This window comes from Lissotriton vulgaris, chromosome 2_1, assembly GCF_964263255.1.
Source record: "Lissotriton vulgaris chromosome 2_1, aLisVul1.2, whole genome shotgun sequence".
Classification (NCBI taxonomy): Eukaryota; Metazoa; Chordata; class Amphibia; order Caudata; family Salamandridae; genus Lissotriton; species Lissotriton vulgaris.
In genome coordinates, this window is record NC_141687.1 from 306,070,601 (window position 1) to 306,094,747 (window position 24,147).

The 24,147-nt window shown below is 48.0% G+C and overlaps 1 protein-coding gene across 1 annotated transcript in view; it reads left to right on the forward strand.

Annotated features, from left to right (window-relative positions):
- MRM3 (mitochondrial rRNA methyltransferase 3) overlaps window positions 1–24,147 on the forward strand; it is a 107,392-nt gene that overhangs the window by 36,555 nt on the left and 46,690 nt on the right. The window contains exon 3 of the mRNA XM_086954999.1: window positions 3,245–3,412. Within this exon, the coding sequence (XP_086811125.1) occupies window positions 3,245–3,412 (168 nt within the window). The remainder of the gene's footprint in view (window positions 1–3,244; window positions 3,413–24,147) is intronic.

The following is a 24,147-nucleotide window of genomic DNA, read 5'->3' on the forward strand; positions in this document are numbered from 1 at the left end:
TATTTTTCAGACTATACAGGTTCCTCAAATACTGAGGTAAATCTCACTACTTGTTGATTTGTATTTTGTACTTATTATTTTTCACCTAATTTTAACTTTCACGTCCACTGGTAAGGGTGGGCCTTAGCGCGCCAACACCGCTGAGGTACACATTTAAACGGTCCTGAAGAAAGCCCAGTAAAACTATACACATAAGGGCAGAAACATGTCGACCCCACTTTAAGTGGAAATATCCAAAATAATATTTGGTAGATTTCCAAACGCATACAATTTTAATCATGTCAGGCTGACCACTGAATAAAGTTTTTCTTCTGGTACAGCTCTTTGACATTTTTGAACCACTGTTTTTCACACCACTGTCGCAAAAACCAGCTCCGCAGTATTCTGGCATTGTAGCACACCAGGGAGGAACTCTGCTTCTCCTGGTGGGCCCGATGAGGAAGCATGTCACCACCCAGGGTGGTGAGTGAGGGCTTCTAAAAAATCCCTAATGGTTTCCAGTGTGAATTATTTAGGTGGATTTCTTCTCTGTTCCTGTGCTTACATTTAGCTTGACACTCTTTTGTTGTTTAACGCATATTGACCTGGGGGACCGAGTGTCCCTGTGTTTCCCTCTCTCTCTAATTGTTACTACTAAAAGCGAGAATAACCAATATATACATATAATTGAAATAGAGTGGGTGTCCAAGAATATGAATGTTTTCTAGAGAGGCCTTCCAAATGAATCCAATGACTGCAAGAGGGTTGTTTTGTCTTGGGCTCCTTAGTGATGTCACTTGGTATCTTGAGGTGGTAACCACTACTCCTTAATGCCTACCTAAAATTTTATGTTTGGTACTTTTTGGCTACTGTATATGAAAAAAGAAAATCCCCTTTTTTCGGTCTCGCATATGCAGCGCATGCGCTGTCTCTTCGAAATATGCTGATACCAACACTAGTCTGGGGCTTCAGAGCAGTAAGGCCTAGCCTCAAATAACTATCCAAACAAAATGACAGCCATTACTGCCACTCTATTTAGGGTATTTTTAGAGGAACGTATTGACCATTAAACAATATGTACCTTAGACCTCTTGTTCTGTCTGAAATAAATCAATTCTTTTTTTTTCTCTATTTCACATAGCAAAAACAATTTTTTCTTTTTGTTTATATTTATGTCATCTTAAGATATACATTTTAACCTTATAATATCCTAGAAAAACATTCTCTCTACTTCTCTCACTCTTCTCGTGCATTCCAACACTCACAGCCACACTCTATCTACAACAATTATTTCGTAAACCACATTACAATCTATACATTTCACATGAATATCAATATTAACAGCTATGGAATTGCTTTTAATAATTTTCATACTTCATAACATATATGAATAATCCTAAAGCTGTGTGAAGAACTGGTCTATGCATTTCGAACTCCCTGGGTTAGGGGGAGTTCTCTTCAGGACCGAATAGCTTATAACTAATGAGCTCAGTTGCTCTTGGAGAAGAGGTGTCTTCTAGGACTTTCTTTCTATTTCGGTTGGAGGGGTGCAGCTTTTAATCAGCAAACATTTGTGAAGTTGTTTCACTGTTTCTCCGAATTTAAACGGACCATGTACCAGTGCCTTTAGCTTTGACTCTGGTGCTGTGTAATCCTTTCGTTTCTCCTCCGCTTTTGTTTACCTGTGGCGTCTAGTTCCTCTTTTGTTCGTGTGCCACGTGGAATTGATTGATTTCAGACTGAACCAGAGGTCTATGGTACATATTGTTTAATGGTCAATACATTTTAAAAATACCCTAAATAGAGTGGCAGTACTGGCAGTCATTTTGTTTGGATTGGTATCTAGAATATGGGCATTAAGGACTGGCCATCTTTCTAATTTGTTCCTTGGGACCTGCGCACCAAATACAGGCACCTGCTGCACCAGGGGGACTTCAGCCCCCAGACTGTCCTGTTCTCACTCCTGGAAGCATTACTTCACGCGCCCTGAGGCGCATAAAGCTACTCGCGGCTCCTGCTTTGCGGGAGCGCCCGGGCGGGCCCGTCCTTGCCCGTAACTGACCGGAGGTGGCCGGGCTGGGCCACATCTCTAATATCTGGCTTTGGATATTACTACCTCTGATCCAACAAGACTTCCACTGTGAGTAAGGATCAGTTCATAATTAACTTTTGGGGACTGTGCAGGGGGCCTGGGGGTGTTGTGTAGTGGCAGCAAGAACTTTCAATTTGCCTGCTTTCGCAGCTTTAGGTAGGGGAGCAATTGGATAAGATCGTTGCACAAGTATGTCATGGGGAAAAGGAAGTGCGCTGCCACTGGCTCATCACTGGACATTACCAAGGGCACTATTGACTCTTTTTTTGTTTTTACCAAAGGCAGTGGGAGCTATCTCGAAAGAAATGTACAAAGCCAAGAGGAGGCTCTCACTGGGCAGGGCTGGTATAGCAGCATTGCCACCGGATGGGAATATGGCACTGGTAGAGGAAATGCGACCGGAAATGGAGCAGGAGACCTTTTGAATCAGGGAGATGAAGCAGAGGATAGTGGGGGCCCAAATCAGAACATTAGTACCAGTTTAAATAGTGTGTTGGCTGCCCAGGTGAAACGGAGCAAAGCCACGTTGTCTATCCCAAGTTGTAGGGATCAGAATGGTCCACCAGCCCCAAAGAGACCGCGTAAGGCACAGAACCATGCACTCTGATGTTTGTTTTATTCCTGTTTTTTCACTAATAGGAAAAGTATGTATTGTGCAATTTATAGTGCTTGCTCCCAGCTGTGGCAAACAACTGCTTAAGATCGGAACTTTTAAACTATTGTGTAGGTGTTGGTGAACCAATAATGTGATTGTTGTACTGTAAACGAATTGCAGATATGAAGTGTTCAAAGCATGGCCTAGGTGTTGAAGGATAGATTGATTTTTAACCTTCTAAAGTTCATTCTGCCCTTACTATAGTTGATTGTTCATTGTTCCTGGTAGTGAGACACTTGACGATAATATTTTTTATTTTTGCTCAGGTATTGATACTCTTCCTCCTTTGGGTTAGATGGTGACCCTGGCTGTACTGCTATGTTTGGATAATCCTGAGCACTGCTATAGTCACCTTCATTAAATGCTTGCAATAGCAGTCTTGATGTCCACAAGCCTTGGGGAGAACATGACCAGTTTTGCCATTAGCAAGAGCATTTCAGGAAGTGAAACGAATGCTCCGTACGAGAAGGATAGTGGGTTCTGTTTTCATCAAACCAGGTTTCATTTGTGTGTTTTAGGAATTTTTGCACGACCCGATCACTCAAAAATGAGCTATCCTGCATCACAGGTTGACTGCTCACTGCCACTGACACTCATCTGCGACAATATACGGGATCCAGGAAACCTGGGCACAATCCTGCGATCTGCTGCTGGGGCTGGCTGTAGCAAAGTGCTGCTTACCAAAGGTATGTTCTGATGGCAGGTTGGCCATATCCCCGTGGCAACTGCAAATATTGCACAGTAAATATGTTTCTAAATATGAAGTCTGTGGAGGCAGAATCCACAGACAAAAGTACTGACTGACAGCTGGAAAAGGAATTTCTTGAGTTGTGACTCGTGCTTCAGTGCTAACTGATTCATTTGTTGCAAGCCAGTAAGGATGTCTTGTTTACTGTTTTCTGTTAAGTACTTTGAGTCATAAGGGTCCAAATCTCACAGACTGCTTTAGAAAGCCTTAGTAAAAACAGAGGACTATATGTTGGTGTGTGTTAAAATATAACATAAGATTCCCTTAACTAGTGACGTATTTTTTTTGAAAACAAGCTGCCTTATAAAAGAGGTGACGCTTGTTTTCTCTATTAGGGGATCCTCCATTAGAGCAAGAGTAAATGTAATCATGTCACAACAATAAAGAAGCCCAAAGGGCATACCTCTGCAAACTGTGTAAGGATCAAAATCTAACAATACTTTCAGTTCTGAATATTTTCCTAATATGTACTCGCACAGGAATGGGGTTGTTTCTTGTAAACGTACTTATGCAAATAATCCAGTATGCAATTGGTTCCATTAAAATACCAAGAGTTACATTCATCAATCTATTTATAGTATTAATAGTTTATTGTTCAGTTAATTAAAAGTTACAATTTGTCTGTCACTCTTACATAACCATATGACACATCATAACGAAATATAATTTAAAAAAATTGTTTTAAAATGGTCAATCTTCGTAATATATTCAAAAAATCCAAGGTAAAACTTAAAGTTGAAACATTTCAGAAAGTCTTATTGCACTTAATACACCCATTGCCCCTTAAATATCCTATTTACACCGTTGTGGATTAATCCACAATTCCCTTATTGCAAAATAATCAAAGTGCCACGTGCCTGTCTCCGATCCTCTGTTTAAAATGCACTTTAAAACTGCTTCAAAGAATAAGAAAATTATTCCATAAATTTCCTGGCTTGTGTCTATTTTGCCCACTTTCTTCTTTAACCCCTTCTGCGCTCGCATCGGCCGCTGGCTGACGCGAGCACTACCTCCCAGGTGCTGAACACGACCAACGGCTGATGCAGCCCCACTCACTGCTTAGAACGCCCGCACCGCGGCGGAATGTCCGCCGCGATAAATGGGTTAAGAATTTTAAAGTGCTTTGTGCCCATATTTGTAAACATCATTGTACTTATTTACCTTAGAAAACGTATGGTGAAACGTAACATTTACAATGACGCACGCCTTTATCCGATGGGCAACCCTTCCTCTGTGTATCTCGTTCCCCTCAGTTCGAGCGAGTGTAAATTGTATAATCAACATCATAAATTGTTATTATACGCATTTAGCTAGTTTGCCCTCTGCTACTTCAATGAACTTTAGTAATTTACCAGTGAGTGATAAATCTTCTCCCAACAAACCAGCTTGACGATATGTGTGAACCGCATATTCGTTAAAACCCTCTCTTAGCAGGCATCTACATTCTCTTGATAGAGCCAGACCATTACACGCTATATGACAAATGTCTTCCCTGTAATAATTACAGAGGCGACATGACGTTGAATTGCCCACCCTTTTTCAAGCTGGCAAATTACTACAAAATTGAAAATTACCTAGCCGGAGACTCCCTTTACTTTAAGACCATTTAAGTCCTCCAGATAATTCTGGGGTTTTAGTTGGCCATATGATGCAATTACCATTCAAGCGTGTGATCTCTTTGCTAGGGCCTCTCTATCCATTATAGACAATACTTTTTTTTACTGGTCCCTTTAATCAAATGCGCCTTGTGAGAGGGGTAAAAACCATAGCTGTTCTGCACTAAAAGTAGTCATGGCAAGATTAAAATATTCATGGGCTACAGTATTTCTATGGTCCCTTACGGCCTGTCTTACGGTTGTTATTTGAGTGAAGTTGATATCTTTTTTTAGTTTATAACAACATTTTAAAAATGCCCGAGACTTATTTATATTTTGTCTCTTGAGGCCAAACTCTAGTCGAATATGTGCAGGCGAAGCCTGTTTTGGGAGATTACATAGGTGCCGTTAGGTCCCTGCCGTAAGGTTATCTATTATTTTATTGTCTTTCCCTCTGAGTCTAGTGATTAGCTGCCATGATTTGTAGTAGTGGTTTAGGAGACCGGCCTCTAAGGATGTTCCGAAGTGAGGCAAACGCTACAGTTAATGCTTTGTTCCTTCTTTGCATCGCCACACAGTGAGACTTGAAAGAGACTCTTGCAACAAACATAACCCCCAAATATTTGTACTCTTGTACTGACTCCAACTGTAGGCCTTCTATATACAATTCTGGTTGTATTACTAAACCGTGTGTCACTAGCATTGTTATTTATTTTTCTGTGTTGTGTTAAAAACTAGAATCTTACCACAGAATCACAAATTATTATCTCATACATATTAGGTATTTTACATTGCTATTTAAAAGCAGGATCATTGACGTGTTAAAAAAAAACATACATGCTGACCAAAAAAAACAGTATTATATTCCCCATTACATTTATCACTGATCTGCTCATTTAAACAATTAATCAATTCTTTTGAAAAATACTGTAATCCAAAATATGAAAATGTTATTTATCTTAATTTATTTTGCATCATTTCAACAGAAACCACATTTATTTCCATTGGCGCATTGTTTCAGTGGTACATGATCTTCTTCACCTACTTCAGGATAAATGCATCAAACGTTTGTTGATAGATGCATTAAAATGTGGTACCTCGCAACGTATCTATATAATTGACACCATATATTATATATAGAAAAATGTTAAACTATAAATTACCCGTAATAAATTAATATCAAGGGTGAGGAGGAATGCATTACGGAATGTGCATACATTCAAAGCCACTACTAATCTTGCATTATGCACTAATATTGTGGTATAAACGTTCTCCAATTCTGCTAGATGTATAATAACATGTATACAGTCTGACCTGTTGATATCATGGTTATACATATTTTCTGTCTCAATTGTATTGACATTTTCTGTCTTGAAAGTCTATTTTCTTTACACCGTATTTTTTAGCTGTGCTAATTATTCCCAATTCAAATGGGTTCTCAATTCTCAACATTCTCTCAAAAGGTACAATCTGTTTAAATCTGAATTTAAAAAACTTAATTAACATATAAAATATACCTCTATCACATAATCTGATTCCTAACAATTTATAGTAGTCTGGTTTATTTATCTTTATATTAAAAACTCTCAATCACTTGCAGATCTAAAAATATGGACCCTATCTGTATGTGGCTCTACTCTCTTTGCTGTGTTTCAAAAATGTTCCTGTCTCTCTTATAATAAAATATGACAATAGAAGCAATGTTAAGTGTGAAATAAAATTAAATCAACCATATTAGACCAATATAGCGAGTAAAGTACTCCAGAGCAAAAACAAGTCACCTGCCGTTAACAGTTTACCCTCGCTCCTCTCCCTTGGGCTGAGTGGTCGCTCCCCAGTGTCCTCCTGCTGTGTCACTCGGTATCGTTGCTGCTTTCATTTGTTTATATTTGTGCCTAATAATTGCTGCCTGCTGTGTGCCTAGCTGCCTAGCTGCCGCTCTGATAATTTAGCACTTTACAATTTAAAAGCGCCGCTTTTTCTGTTAGCGCGTTTCCGCTGTGCTCCCCCCTCCTCCTCCATTTTGTTGGTGTTGTTGTTGTGGTCATCGATAGCCCGCCCCGCCTCCCAGCTGAGACGCCCTTCCACTGACCATTACAGCGCTCCACCACCGGAAAGCGCTGTGACTCGCTCCTCTCCCTTGGGATGAGTGGTCGCTCCCCAGTGTCCTCCTGCTGTGTCACTCGGTATCGTTGCTGCTTTCATTTGTTTATATTTGTGCCTAATAATTGCTGCCTGCTGTGTGCCTACCTGACTAGCTGCCGCTCTGATAATTTAGCACTTTACAATTTAAAAGCGCCGCTTTTTCTGGTAGCGCGTTTCCGCTGTGCTCCCCCCTCCTCCTCCATTTTGTTGGTGTTGTTGTTGTGGTCATCGATAGCCCGCCCCGCCTCCCAGCTGAGACGCCCTCGCCCCTCCCCCTCCACTATCCATATATGACAGGAGTTCCTGCGCGCAGCGTCTACGCGCAGCGTTCGCGCCCAATCCGCGCCAAAGGTAAGCCCGTCTACGCCCGTCCGCGCCTGGACCGCGCCCAGCGCCAGACCCCCTGGCCCCCGTCCCTCCCAGCCCCCCCCCCATTACCTACGATGCCGCCACCCTCCTAGCCCTTAGCACCCAACTGCGTCCAAGCCGCCCCTGGACAAACGCATGGACGTTTCTCCTGCTTCTCCTGCAAATTCAGCGGCACCCTCAACATCTCCGCTACGACCACACCACAGATTCCCGACCCCAACCACCTACAATGCATCCTTATCAACACCCGATCAGTCCACAGGCACGCCATTGACCTATGGAACCTACCAGACACCATTTCGCCGGACATCGCCTTCCTTACGGAAACATGGATGAATGCTTCCTCCGCACCAGACATCACCATTGCCATCCCTGAAGACTATAAGATCACTCGCAAAGACCGTACCAGCCACACAGGAGGAGGAATCGCTATCGTCCATAAGAAATCAATCCGCATCTCAACCAGCTCTGACGCCAACCTCGCCAACTCCGAACACCTTCACTTCCAGATCCACATCGACCCCCAAAACCACACTCAGAGGCAGCCTCCTCTACAGACCACCAGGACCCCGCGCAAAATTCAGTGAAGACATCACGGACTTCATCACCCCACACACGCTCCCCTCCAAAGACTACATCCTTCTGGGAGAACTCAACTTTCACCTCGAAAAGATCAACGACTGCAACACCGCCATCCTCGTGGACAACCTCGCCAACCTCGGACTCAAACAACTAGTCACTTCCCCCACCCACATCGCAGGTCACACACTCGACCCCATCTTCACATCCAGCAACCATGTCTCCTTCAGCCACACCACTGACCTCCTCTGGACTGACCACAGCTGCGTTCACTTCACCTACAACAAACCAAAACCCAGCATCCACCTCCAACCTACCCTGCAAAGAAACTGGAACAAAATCACCACGAACCAAATCTCCGCATCGCTCCTTCAAAACACCCCAGCCCTCTCTTCTAACGCTAACGAAGCCGCCGCCAACCTCACCCTATGGTTATCCAACACCGCTGACACCTTAGCACCACTGAAAAAACGTCAAAACAAACCTGGCAGCAAGAAGGCCCCATGGTTCAACGATGATCTCAAGAAGTCCAAGAAACTCTGCCGCTCCCTTGAAAAGGCCTGGAAAAAAGACCCAACCACCAACACCAAGGACGCCTTCAAAAACGCCACCCGCATTCACCACCAACTAATCCGAAAAGCCAAGAAAACAGCATTCAAGGATCGACTTGACGACAACGCTCACAACAGCAAGGAACTTTTCAACATCGTCAAGGAATTTTCCAATCCCTCGGCCAACTCCAACGACATCACCCCCTCTCAAACCCTCTGCGACTCCCTAGCCTCATTTTTCCACAACAAGATTGCAGACATCCACAACAGCTTTGACAACCAACCCGGAAACCAACCCACCCTACCATTTGCTGATCATCTTCCCCCCGTGAACACCCTTAACGACTGGAACCCTATCTCCACTGAGGACACCATCCGCCTGATGAATTCCATCCACTCAGGATCCCCCACAGACCCATGTCCTCACCACATCTTCAACAAAGCAGACTCCGTCATAGCACCGCACCTCCGAGACGTTATCAACTGCTCATTCAACTCCGCCACCTTCCCGGAAGACTGGAAACACGCTGAACTCACCGCCCTTCTGAAAAAACCCACAGCGGACCCCACCGAACTCAAAAATTACCGCCCCATCTCGCGTCTTCCATTCCCGGCCAAAGTCATCGAGAAAGCTGTCAACAACCAGCTCGCCGCCTTCCTCGAAGCCAACAAATCCCTCGACCCCTCACAATCTGGCTTCCGAGCAAAACACAGCACTGAGACCGCCCTCATCGCAGCAACAGACGACATTCGAACTCTACTGGACAATGGAGACACAGTCGCCCTCATCCTCCTTGACCTCTCTGCAGCATTCGACACAGTCTGCCACAAAACCCTTTTACAACGCCTCAATAACATCGGAATCCAAGGAAAAGCACTTGAATGGATCACCTCGTTCCTCACCGGAAGAACCCAGAGAGTCCGCCTTCCACCATTCAAGTCCGAGGCCTCTGCAGTCATCTGCGGCGTACCACAAGGATCCTCACTCAGCCCCACCCTCTTCAACGTATACATGAGCCCCCTCGCGGCCATCGCACGCCAACACAACCTCAACATCATCTCTTACGCGGATGACACTCAACTGATCCTTTCACCAATGACCACAGCACCGCCAAAACTAACCTACACGAAGGAATGAAAGAAGTTGCCGAATGGATGAAACAAAGCCGTCTGAAACTGAACTCAGACAAAACAGAAGTCCTCATCTTAGGTACATCCCCCTCTGCATGGGACGACTCCTGGTGGCCGGAAGCCCTCGGAAAAGCACCCATCCCGACAGACCACACACGGAACCTAGGCGTCATCCTGGATTCTTCACTCTCAATGAACAGACAAGTCAGCGCCGTATCCTCTTCCTGCTTCAACATTCTTCGCATGCTCAGAAAAACATTTCGCTGGATCCCCTCCGACACAAGGAAAACAGTCACCCACGCTCTGGTCACGAGCCGACTGGACTACGGAAACACCCTCTACGCAGGTACTACCGCAAAACTCCAGAAGAAACTCCAACGAATCCAAAACGCCTCAGCCAGACTCATATTAGACATCCCACGCAACGAACACATCTCTGGTCACCTTAAAGACCTCCACTGGCTACCCGTCAATAAAAGGATCACTTTCCGACTGCCTACCCACGCACACAAATCACTCTACAACATCGGTCCAGAATGCCTCAACTCACGACTGTCCTTCTACACCCCCTCCCGCCAACTACGTTCTTCCAGCCAAGCCCTCGCCACTGTACCTCGCATCAACAAGACCACCATGGGAGGCAGATCCTTTTCATACCTGGCTGCTAAAACATGGAACTCACTCCCCGCTTACCTTCGCCTTACCCAGAACCACCTAGCATTCAGAAAGCAACTTAAAACGTGGATATTTGACAAGTAATCCTCCTCCCCTTCCTAAGCGCCTTGAAACCCTCTGGGTATGTAGTGCGCTATACAAATTATATGACTTGACTTGACTTGACTTGGAGAGTAATGCATAGTACTCCTCTTTTTTTTTTTTTTTTTTTTTTTTTTTTTGGTGTAAGAATTTTATTGCACTTTTTTATCACATACAAGACAAACCGATAATCACCTATAGTGCGTTCGCCTACAACCGCAATGGGCCGGCGTCCAGCCACCATGGTTATTAGCAACAGTTCTATACGTACACAGCCCATCAGCCGACATCCTGTGGACCGGCGGCGTATTATCAGATAGGATCCAGTCGCGTGTCAGTGCTATGCTCGCTGCCTGATACATCAATAATCTTACATTTTCACAGTTTTTTGATCCTTTTAACTAAAACTTAATTTAACTGTACATTCCCCAACTTGTAGTTCTCCCCCTGCATCCTCCCCTCTGCATCACAGCATCCTCCCTCCTAAGTGCCAGCACTGTACATTTGTTTGTCCCGTGTTGTCACTATCAGCTGTTCATTCACACAACTTCAGTTTCTGAATCTGACGTGCCATGTGCAAGTAAATAGTCACGTAAGTACCCCCAGTAGTCTTTGGGCCTAGAGCCGATTGGCAGTTCTTCCTCGTATGTATTGAGCGTGTCTCGGCAATATACCATGTCTTCAATCCAGCGCTTTACCTCTGGTGCTCTTTTACTATTCCAGTGGATTGACACCCTTCTCTTGGCTAACAGGAGTGCAACAGCACAGAATTTACGCTTCAAGGCTCTCAGGTGCGGAGTTATACCCAATAGACAGATCTTTGCTTCGCATGGCATGTTAACCCCCAACATTTCGTTCAAAACCTGTATGACTTGTTCCCAATATCCCGCCACCTTTCTACAGTGCCATGCTAGATGCATGAAGTCAGCATCTGCCTGTTTACACCTGCTGCAGTTTGAGTCTTCCCGTAAGCCATGCTTGTGCAGTCGCTGAGGGGTGTGGTAGACCTGATGCAAATACTTGTAATGTATTATTTTCAAATTCCCGTTAGGTGTCAGCATACCTGTAAGCATGCATGCGGAGTCCCATTCTACTTCTGTCAGGGGTTCTGCTAGCCCAGCGCTCCACCTGTCCCTGGCCTTGTGTGTGTTGTTTCCCACCGCCCCCTGTGTACTTGCATAAAGCTTGGACACCATGTGAGATGCTTTGGGTGTAGTCAAGAGTAGTTGTAGGGGTGCTAGGGTAGTCGGCTCTTCTGGATATGTTGGGTAGTGTTCTCGTACTGCTCTTTGCAGCCTGTAGAAGTTGAAATTAAACAGTGGAGATGGGTTTGTGATGTAATGTAGTTTATCTAGAGTCTGGAATTCTCCATCTCTGTATAGGTCCCCCAATGTGTCTATTCCGGCCCGCCGGAACAGATCCATGCCAACCTTTTCCTGCGTTACCGAGAGGGCTGTGTGATGTGCCAGTGGGAGTGCGGGTGCGTACAGTGGCAGGCAATTTGCCTCCTTGCCTATTAGTCTCCATGCCTCAGTGGTCGCGTTGACTGTGTTAATATCTCGGTCATGTAGCCTGGTGCGTTTGTGCGTGAGTATATTGGCCAAAGGGATCGGGTCAGTGTCGCCCGCCTCCACCGCCACATGTGTCAGGAAGGGCACCTCATGATACCAAAAGTGTGCGTATTGCGCCTGAGCGCATAAGTAATACAGGTAGAAGTCTGGTACTTTGAACCCCCCCCTGGCATATGGCAATGTCATTGTGCGCAGGTCCATCCTCGCCTGCTTGCCCGCCCACAGCAAATTTAGTACTTGCGTCCTGATATTGCGGAAGACAGCAGCGGGAGGTTTTATTGGGATGTTGTTGAATAAATATAGGAATTTCGGTAATAGCACCATTTTTACTATCGCTGCCCTGTCTGCCAACGAAAGTGGAAGTCTGTTCCATTTCTTTATTTTGTCTTCCAGGGTTGCGATCGTCCGCCCATAGTTTGTCCTAATGACCACTTCAGGGTCTCTGTGAAACCATATTCCCAGATATTTTGTGGGTTCCTCTTGCCACTCCAACGGATAGTCTAGTTTAGTCGGCTGTGTGCTGTCTGTTAGCGCCAGCACCAGGGATTTATCCCAGTTTATCTGTAAGCCGGCTTGGTGACCAAATTTTATATATTCCCTCAGGAGGGGATTTAGGTGTTGTTCCGGGTGTTTAACATACAGCACCATGTCATCCGCGTACAGTGAGATGTGTATGGGTCGGGAGGGCATTTGAATCGCTGAGTGGTGATAATGTTGCCGGATTTTGCAGGCTAGAGGCTCCAGCACTAAAGCGAAAAGCATCGGTGATAGTGGGCACCCCTGTCTAGTACCTCTACAGATTTGTATGGGTTCTGATATGTATCTGTTCACTCTGATGCGTGCCGTCAAGTTTGTGTAGAGCATCGCTATCCATCCCTGGAATATCCATGGGAATCCCATGCGCACCAGCACCGCACGGATAAAGGGCCAGCCAATAGTGTCGAACGCTTTAGCAGCGTCTAGAAGCACTGCCACAGCTTTCGTTTCTGGAGCTAGATAATGCGCTAATGCGAACAGTGTGCGGGTGTTGTGTGTGGTGGCCCTGTCTGGGATGAATCCCGACTGATCCGGTCTGATTAACATTGGCATGAGTGGCTTTAGCCTGTCTGCCAGCAAACTAGCTATGATCTTGGTGTCTACATTTAACAACGACAAAGGACGGTATGAATCGCATTTATCTGCGTCCTTGCCCGGTTTCAGCAATGTGATGAGTAAGGCTTCCCTTAGCGATGCCGGCAGTGTCTGGGCCTCATGCGCCGTCCCGTACATCTGTACTTAGTGTGGTGCGAGTAGGTCTGCGTATGCCTTATAAAATTCCGCTACAAAGCCATCTGGCCCCGTTGCTTTGTTAGGTAGGCGCCTAATGGTGTCCGTGACTTCCTCTACAGTTATGGGGCGTTCTAGGTATTTCCTATGTCCATCAGCTAACCACGCCATCTCAATATCCTCCATGTATTTCAATAATTCAGGCCGTGATGGCGAGGAGTGTGCCTCGTATAGCGTGCCATATGTTTTCATAAATTCTCGCAGTATACCCTTGGTGTCCGTGACCACCTCCCCGGTGCTGGTAGTTATGGATGTGATATTTTGTGGTGTTTTGCCTGCACATATCTTTGCGGCCAGCTCCCTGCCAGGTCTACCCCCTTCTCCATACCTCCTCGCAGTAGCTCGTTTAGTCACATATTGCAGCTCATCCGTTGCAAATTTAGCATGTTCCGTCAATAGTGACTGGATATCCCCCAAGATTTTGGTGTCTCCCGTCTGTGTGTATGACTGTTCTAGTGCGTGAATGGCTTGTTCCCGTGTGTGTAGCTGATGTCTGATATCCTTGAGGATGCCAGAGGCTGTACTTAGGCAGACTCCCCGGATTGTAGCCTTGAAGGCCTCCCAAAGCAAACCTGGGTCGTCCGTGGTTGGGCCGTTAAGATCGAAGTAATCCCCTATTGCCTTATGTATTGTGGTGGCGTACACTGGGTCTCTCAATGCTGCTGCGTTAAATCGCCAGGTGAAGGGTGGTGGGTCGTAGTGCGGGATATTTACCTCCAAAAGTACCGGACTGTGGTCCGATAGTGTACGTGGCAAGTGCGCAACATCTAACACCCATGAGAGTACATCCTGAGTGCCCAGCCAGTAATCTATCCTGGACCAACTGTTATTCGCTGCGTTTGTGTGTCGCTGTCGCCACCCCTGGGTTACGTACCCTCCACAAATCCACCAAATGTAGATCCTCCATGGCGTCTCTCACCATTGTCCTAGCATTACCATGTTGTTCCAAAGTGTGCGCTGCTCTGTCTAGAGCGTCTTGCATCGTGACATTGAAATCCCCTCCCCATAGCACATGAGGCATCTGCATGTTTGTTATGGTGTGCCATACCTTGCTAAAAAACCCCGGGTCATCCACATTAGGGCCATATGTGTTCACCAATAGAATCTGTTGCCGTCTAAGCCTGCCAGCTAGTATCACGCTCCGCCCAGCTGTGTCTCTTTGTACGTCGGTAATGACAAAGCCCGTACCCTTCCTGATTAATATGCTCACACCTCTTGAGTATGTGGAGTAGCTAGAGTGAACTACCGTTTCTGCCCATCTTGCCCCCAGTGTGGAGGTGCCATCTCGTTCTAAGTGCGTTTCCTGCAAGAAAACAATGTTAATTTGCAATCTATCAAAATAAGCAAATAGTCGCCTGATCTTCTTCGGGTTGCCTAGACCCCTCACATTCCAAGTGAGAATCTTCAGCGTGTTACTACGTGACATGTGTGCATAGTTGATGATAACCTGTCCACTTCAGACGTCTAGTCTGCCCGTCATATCGTGTGTGCATGGTGCTATACCTCACTTCATTTAAAAGTGACAACGTCATTTGCTGGTTACAAACATTATTGACATGACAGTACATTACTAAGGAGTTCGCCATGCTTCTCAGACACAGAGGTTGCTGTTGGTTAGATTCTGACTCTCCCGCTCTCCCCCCACCCACTTTAGCGCCCAAACTTTGCCAAAGCCATCCCTGAATTAACTTTAACTTTAACAGTAACTTCTGCGTCCAACATAGTTCGGGGTACACCCTCCTGGGGGTTTCACCAGGTTCACACATCTCCATCCACATAGTGGATGTGGACGGTCGCAAGCGTGTGTTGTAGTGATTAACTTGCATGTGACTTCCTCCAACCCCGTTCCCCCACTCAACATAGTTAGCTTTGCTGAAATGCCACATCTCCAGTACACCATACTCCCCTTCATCTCTAGTTCCAGTGCCTATGTGGGCGGCGCTATGTAATGTATGCAGTTTCTCTCGCTCAGTGATCAGTCAAACAACAAGGCCGGACGGGGCCGCAGCCACTTGCCCGCTGCCTCACAGTTCAGTAGCCGGCCCCCCCGTCCCTCCTCGCTTACAACTGCCTTTCACATACTTACAACTTAAGTAGTACCTCCGCGGCATCTGAGGCACAGGGACAGTACTCACAGTGAGTTCGTAAGTGTCTTTCCAGTTCAGTTGCCGTCACCCCGTAGCCATCATGGTCCATGTGATTGTCCGCAGGCAACAGTGAATATAGACAGCCGTGACTTGACCTCGTAGTCCGTAAATCCGCCTGGCCGGATAGCGTTCTACCTCACTCATTCCACGTCACTTGTTGGTTCATTCCGGTCATGCTGTTTCCTTCGCTTTCCTTGTTGCTTGACATAGTCCTGTGCCGCCTGCACCGTTTGTAGTATGACAGGTTTCCCGCCGGTGATGACTTTGAGTTTCGCCGGATATAACATGGCGTACTCCAGGCCAAGCTCTCTTAGCTTCTTTTTGACAGGAGCGAATTCTTTCCGAGCCTGTTGCACCGCCATGGTGTGGTCTGGGTAGAACTCTAGCGTGTTCCCTTGGTGAGTAATTTTCCCCAGCTCTCTTGCCAGTCTCAGGACCGTGTCTCTGTCCCTGTAATTTAGCATGCAGGCAATGACCATGCGCGGGGCAGCTCCGGGCTTCGGCACAGGCGCCAGTGACCGATGTGCGCGTTCCACTAGGAACACTGGAGACAGTTTGTCGGCTCCAAAGATTTCTCTCAGCAGGGTTTCTATATAGGTCTCCATTTTCCCCGTGTTTGTGGATTCCGGCAGGCCCGAAATCCGCACGTTGTTCCGCCTGGACCTAGCTTCCTGGTCCTCCACCCGGGCTCGTAGGCTTTCCACTGTTTTTTCTAGGCCCCCGCAGGTCTTGGTTGTGGTCTTCTGTTCATCCTCAAGCCTCGAGATTCGCTGCTCTGCTTCCGTGAGGCGCCGCCATGTTGTCGACTCGTTGCACCACGTTGTCGAGCTTTCCGTTCATCTCTTGCAGACTCTGCTGTATCGCCCTCAGTACCGACTCCATGCCCGTGCTCTCTGGTGTCTCCTGGCCCCCGTCCACCTCTGGGTCAGTCGTGTTAGTTTTACCTTGGTTCCGCTTTTCGAACTGGAGCTTAGTTTGATTCCGGTCAGGCTTCCCCATTTCAGGGTGCTGTTTGGACGTGTGCTGTTCTACCGTTTTAGGGCTGCCGCCCGATGTTGTACTGGCTGTGGAGATGGCACGAGGTGCCGTTATCGCAGCTCCCCCTCTAGCTGTCCGCGTGGTCATCAGCGGGCTACCGAGAGCTCGAATGCAGTCTGGCTTCTAACGAGGTCTTTTCCGTCAGGTGCGGCAGGTGTTGCCGTTCGCTGGTCTTCTGGGGCACTTTAAGGGCAACAGCCCATATTCTCACATTCCGCTGTGGGGGGGTGCAGTCCCCGTACAGTTGGTGGAGCCGGCGCTGTGTTGATGGCAGTGCGTGTAGATAGCAGGCGCCGTCGTGCGCGATATACCTCGTCTGCGCCCCTTCGGTACTGGATTAATCGCTGCTCCCTTCGTTATCCCATGCGGGGACCCAGCTGTCAGTGCGCCGTGTACGTACCCATGTGTGGCACGATCAACAGAAAGCGCCGGGATCCTCCCACCGCTGCCGGTCTACAGTTGCGCTCGACTCGGACTGTCAACGAAGGGGGTTTGTCCGGCGGGAACGTCCGCTGTTGCCGCCAGCCTTGTGCGTTCCACGGGCGCCGCCATCTTGCCCTCAGTGGAACGCACGCCGATTTTCCGTGGCGCCGTGTCCCGGGGACCTACATGAGCCCTGCAGAGTCCGCGATGGTGGTTAATAACCACTTACCAAGCCGCACCGGGCGTGAGCATGTGTCCCGCAGCGCTGGATGTCTCAGGAGGCTCCGTCCCTTCGAACATTCGGGGCGGCCATTTTGCGATGCTTCCGCGGGGACTCCGGGATTTAGGCTGGATCTCTCCTTCCTCGCCCAGTAAGCCGCTTATTTTTGTTGCGAGATGTCGGCCTTACATTCCGATGCCCATATTTACAATCGCCGCTGCTTTTGGTGGGGTTTCAGGGGGTTAAAGGCCGTTAGGCGCGCAACCGTCCGGCGGAGCTGACACGCTAGCCAGCCATTCCGCAGTGCGCCCTCTAGCGCCCCCCCCATAGTACTCCTCTTTAGTTGTTCCCATACAGTATTCTGGGATTCTCAGTGAAAGGTTTAAACGTGTTGATGCTCTTCCTTTATAGAACTTACTGAAATAGCCTGCACCAAAACCTTTATAAGTAAGAACTGTACATTTTAATATAGTCTACTCCCAATTGCTGCGTAGAAAGACTTTACCAGGGCTTCATTGGATTTTCCTCTTTTCTTAATGACAACAGCAATGATGTACAAAAACAACATTTCATAGTACTCCAGGGTAGTAAACGTCACAAGTCTCAAGACCAATTGTTCTCTTCCAGGGGATCCTCATCAATAGTCATAAGCACTAGAATATTACCGCCCATGGGCGGGACCCCGAAAACAAAATCATATATGTGCCCCTCATGTGTGTGTGTGTGTGTGTGTGTGTGTGTGTGTGTGTATGTATGTATGTATATATATATATATATATTATATTAGCAGCCCGCCCCGACCTTGTCCGGGAGCTTTCAGGCTTCCGCCTGCCCCGACATTGCTCTGCTCCTCACCGTTGGCTCGCCTGCCCCGTCCCCCGCCTGGCCCGACACCCGCCTGCCCCTACAGCTCTGCTCCTCACCGTTGCCTCGCCTGCCCCGACCCCCGCCTGCCCTGACCCCCACCTGCCCCGACATTGCTCTGCTCCTCACCGTTGCCTCGCCTGCCCCGTCCCCCGCCTGGGCCGACACCCACCTGCCCCTACATTGTCCTCGAGCCTTACCTCAGCCGTCGGTCCGGTCCTCGCCGCTCTGTTCCTCACCGCCTGTCCGCTGCCGCTCCTCCCTCGCGCCATGTCCGCCTCTCAGCTGCTGGTACCGCCGCTGTTCCTGACTTCACCGCTCCTCCCCCGCGCCAAGTCCACCGCTCCTCGGACGCCGCTCTGACGCCGCTCCTGACGTGACCACGCACGTCGCGGCCGGCGCTTCTTAGGACGGACTACTTTTTAAGAAATATAAATTTTTTAAATAAGGTTTATTTTTTTAATGTATATAGCCTATAACCATCTACACACCCTGCTGATTTCAACGGTGTATCGGGTGTGTAGATTTGCGCTGTGGTTCGCGAGTTTACCCGCCTCAAAGCCTGTAAGTTACTACTTTATTATAGTAGTATAGATATATATATCAACTGCAGCCTTATATACACCAGAGCTGAATAATGCTGTAAGGACTCCCCATTATATCATAAAAGCATACATTAGAAACAGGGAAAAACAGCAAAACATGTTTTGAATCTGTTTTAATGCTTATCCATCGGAATAAACTCTCCTGTAGGACTGAAAGCTTATACAGCACCCAGGCTGCATTGCAGAAACATAGTCTAAAAAGACTGAAAAGCTAACTCATAGCAACATAGAAATAAACTGGCACCGTGCCTTTAAGGCAGCCATGACCCCCAGCTTCCCATCATGCCTCAGGGGTGACAGGCCAGTTGTTCTTTTCGGCTCCTTCAGGAAGGACCCTGGTTACACCGCTCCACTTCTTTCTGATTTTAGTCAGAAATAATCTTCACTTTTTTTTTAACTCTTTTGACTTACTTCGAAGTTTCTCACCTTCTGAAGTAAGGTTCTGTCTTTTTTTGGCAGTTTTGGGCATTTTTTCCCACTCAAAATGCCTTCACTTTTTGACCCCTGCCCTTCTTGTGGTCGAAAGAAGGCCAGGTCAGACTCTCATAAAGTCTGTATCCTTTGTTTGCCTAAGGACCATGACCCTTAGGCTTGTCCTCATTGTCGGACTCTGTCCAAAAGGACTTTAAAGGACAGAGAAAGAATTAGTCTAAATGGGCTGGCAGAAAAGTCTTCAAGAGGCAGGTCACCAGTGAAGATGGGTTCCAAGAGGTCTAGATCTCCATCCAGAAGCAAGATCCCTCACCCTTCTACCTCAGTGTTGGGCTCGGCGCTGAAAAATCTTCCACCGGTAGGTCATTTGTCCAAGAAAAGGCCATTGACGGCGGGCTCACCGTCGAGAAGACCTTGACATTCAGGTACGACGCGAAGACTTGTGATCTTCTGCCGTCGTCAACCTGGCGACAATCGGCGTCGAGGAACAGAAGCCCTCCGCCATCGTCAACTCGCCGACGATCGTCATCGAGGAGTATCAGCCCCTCGCCGTTGTCAACCCGGCGACAATCGTCGTCCAGGAGTAGAAGTCCCCCGCCATCAGCACGACGTTCGGCATCGAGGGCAGGCTCCCCTCCGTCGCCGTCAGTCCATTGGTGGTCGACGTCGAGGTGCAGGAGTCCTCCGCCGTCGTCAACCCGGCGACGATTGGCGTCGAGGATGGGAAATCCTCCGCTGTCGTCTTGACGGCGGTCTGCGTCGAGGATCGACACCCCTCCGCCGTCGTCTTGACAACGATCGACGTCGAGGAAGAAGAGCCCTCCGCCGTCGTCAACAAGACGACGTTCAGCATCGAGGAGCAGAGCCATTTCATCTGGATCTGCACGACGACGTTCGCCGTCAAGTCGACGTTCGACGTCGAGACGAAGGGATGTCCAGGCGTTGTCTGCAAGGGATCCGACGTCGAGGAGTAGAGAAGCATCAAGACCGGTTCCAACATCAGACCGGAGATCTATGTCGAGGAGGAGGTCCAGTTCGACGTCGAGAGGCGCACGCCCAACGTCAAGGCCTACCTCATTGAGGTCTAGATAAGGATCGGTGGTTCTGGTGACGGAATCCGCGTCACACCATTCTTCCTTTTATTTATTTATTTATTTATTTATTTATTTATTTATTTTATTTGCTTGTATAGCGCAGGACTCGACCCCCAATGGGGTATCCCCGCGCTTGTGTTCTTCCAGAGAGCCAGGCCAAAATCATGAAAGATGCGAAATTACGCTGTCAGAAACAGGTGTGTCTTTAAAGACTTACTGAAAGCTTGGAGATTAGTATTTTGCCTAAGGGTGAGGGGCAACGTATTCCACAGAGTGGGACCCTTGTAAGACAATGCTCGACCGCCCTGCTTTACCCTCTTGACACGTGGGACCTGGAGCAGCAGTTAGTTACTAGAACCCAGGGAACTACCAGGTTTATAAAGGTTGAATTGTTCTACCAAATATTTGGGACCTGAACCAAACAGGCATTTATGGATTATGCAGCAATCTTTAAACTTGACCCGCTGGCGAATGGGTAGCCAGTGGAGTTTGTCCAAAAGGGGGCGTGAGGGGGACCTGGCTGGAGCATTAAGAACCAGTCTGGCCGCGGTATTCTGGGCCACTTGCAGTCTGCTAAGCTGTTCTTCATTGGCAGATATAAGAAGCCCGTTGCAGTAATCTAGTCTGCTAACCACAAGCGTGCTCCTTTAGTAGCAATGACTGGTCAAGCCGTACCCCTAAGTTATTCACTACCTGCTTAGGGCAGGGAGCTGGTCCTAAATCCAGTGGCCACCATTCAGGTGGCCACAGGAGAGGGGCCACCCCAAAAAGCATTACCTCCGTTTTGCCCACGTTACATTGTAGGCAATTGGAGGCCATCCAATCGGACACTGCTCTCATACCTGCGGCAAATGCAAGTTTGATTGCCGGTGTAAGAGTCTGGAAAGGAAACAAAAGCTGAGTATCGTCCGCATGTGATACTGGAGTGAACCCACATTCTCTCACAATGTCAGCCAAGGGGGCCACATACACATTAAAGAGTGTGGGGCTTAAGCATGAGCCTTGAGGGACCCCCTTGGTGAGCTCCCTAGAGATGGAATGATGGGAGCCCAATCAGACACTTTGTGAGCGGCCCGAGAGAACTCTCAAGCCAGGACAGAGCCAAACCGCCTATCCCCACCTTCTGCAAACGACCGAGAAGTATATCCTGTGATATCGTGTCGAAGGCAGCGGACAAATCCAACAGCACCAGAATCATCAAGCCCCCTCTATCCTGTGCCATCCTGATGTTATCGGTCACGGAGAGGAGGGCTGATTCGGTGCTGTGATTAGGTCTGAACCCAGATTGCGAGCGGTCCAGACCTCCCGCTGCCTCGATGAAATTAGACAGGTGGGTGTTCACATTCCTCCAGACATCCTTCCACGAGATCAGCCTCTCCAGAAGGGCTTTCCAGCAGACCTGCTCATAAGTCTCCATCACACAGAGAGGCTTCCCCTGCTGTGCACTTGTCTCCAAGATGGCTCCTCCCCCTGCATCACTGGGACAAGGATACGGGGGAAACACGGCGGATATAGGAATATGCCAGTCCCATCCATAGGCCACCTTTACAAAGGTTGGTGCAGGAGGTGGACAGATCGCGTTCCCCCAGAGGTGAGGAACACACAAGCAGGTCCTGGGAACGAAGACATAGTTCCCATCGCAGAAGGAGAAGGACACCGTCGTGGTAGTCTTCTTCCACCAGATCAACTCACCTCATCTTTCATTCCCTGTTTCCAAGATCTCCTGGCTACTCTGGCGATAAACAATTCGTCAGTTTTAGTCTTAGGGGACCTTAATTATTGGCCTAACGACCCTGCCGAAACCTCCCACTCTAAGGATTTCACTGATCTTATGATTAGTCTCCACTTTGTACCTTACATTCATAGCCCTACTCATATTCATGGTCATACACTGGACCAAATTTGGGTCCTAAATGTCCCTACAACGCCCCCCATTATCTCTCCCTGCCCTTGGTTGGACCATTCCCTCATCTCCTTTTCCTTTGCACTATCCCCTGAGATTAAGCCCCCACTCCCTAAGAACATCTTGATCAGGAAATGGGGCAAAGCCGACATGCCGGCCGTCTGCTCGTCCTTGTCCGAGACCAGCCCTGACCTCTCAAGCCTTGCAGCCCCAGTTCAACTCGAATCCATTAATAATTGGCTGACTCAATCGGGCGACGAATTCGCTCCCCTGAGGCGGATTACGGTCAAGCGGGCCCATGCAGCTAATAGGTGGTTTAACTCTGACCTTAAGGCGAAAAAACTAGCTGCACAGAGAGCTGAGCGAGCTTGGAGGAGAGCCTATTGTCCTTTACTAAAATCCGCATACCACTCTGTCTTACAGACTTATAAAAAAGGCATCCTTGAGGCTAAGACAGAATACTACTCAGGCAGGATTTTAGCGGCAGAGTCCCAATCCAAAGAGATCTTTGCTACCGTCCATGAATTGGCAGCATCTGACAGAGCTACGGCAACGATCCCTCCCGCTCAACATCTGTGTAACTCGCTAAATGAGTTTTTCATTGAGAAGGTCGCACAGATTAAAATTAATATTCCACCTCCTTCGTTAACATTTGTTAATCCGTCCCCTCCCCCTTCTACCTCCAAATTGGCTAGCATCCCCTTGCTGACCAAGGACTCACTCCTCCCTCTGCTTCGGCGGGTGAAGTCTGGCTCCCCCTTGGATTTTGGTCCCGCCTATGTCTTAAGAGATTTTTTCTGCCTGCCCCACCCCTCCCCTTACGTTCCTTAATGACTCACTAAGCAATGGTGTTGTTCCCACCCATCACAAATCAGCTGTCATCATCCCGATTTAAAAAAAAAAGCTGGCGCTGATCCCTCGTCCCCATCTAATTACCGTCCCATTTCCCTTTTGCCCTACTTGGGAAAGGTCTTAGAAACCCATGTTACGAGTACCCTGAGTGAGCACTTATGTGGAGGCAAATCATTGCCTCTCCTCCTGCCAGGCGGGCTTTCGACCTCTGCACTCCACGGAGAAGGTAGTGATCTCAGTGATGGATGGACTCCGCGAGGGTATTGACACCAACCTTTCGCAAGCCCTTGTCCTTTTGGATCTGTCCGCCGCTTTTGACACGGTGGATCATTCCATCCTTCTCACTCGTGTCAGGGCGGTGGGCATAGAGGGCTCTGCCCTCTCCTGGCTCAAATCCTTCCTGTGTGATAGGGCACAGGCTGTCCATCTCGCTGGATTTGCTGCCTCTTCACGAAAGGTGGAGTGCGGCGTCCCTCAGGGCTCTTCTTTATCCCCTCTTTTGTTCAATTTATACATCTATCACCTCATTTTTATGTTGCAGCAGCTCGAGGTCACGGTGTTTAATTACGCCGATGACCTCCAGCTTATTTTTAATCTCTCTCACTCCCCCTCTTCTGTTCAGAACTTCCAAACTGTTATATTATTCATCCAAGATTGGATGAACTGCAACCACCTCAAACTCAACCCTGACAAGAAAGTTGGTCTTGACAGGAGGTGGTTGCAGTCCCTGGTCCCCCTCGTTTTGGCCCCTATCACTTGGTGCGCCCCCCCCTCCCGGTCCCTAAAGTTAAAACCCTCGGGATTTTCCTTAACTCCCAACTCTCTGTAAACCCCCAGGTCAGTTCGGTGGTTTCTTCTTGTTTTTTCTCCCTCCGGACAATTAGGAAGATATCCCGCTTCTTCTCCCTTCCGGCACTGAAAATAATTGTGATGGCAATGGTGCTCTCGCGCCTCGATTATGGGAACATAATCTATAACGGCGCACCGGCCTATGCCATACACCGCTTGCAGCTAGTGCAAAATCAGGCTGCCCGCCTGATCCATGGGTTGCCCAAATTCCATCGAGTCACCC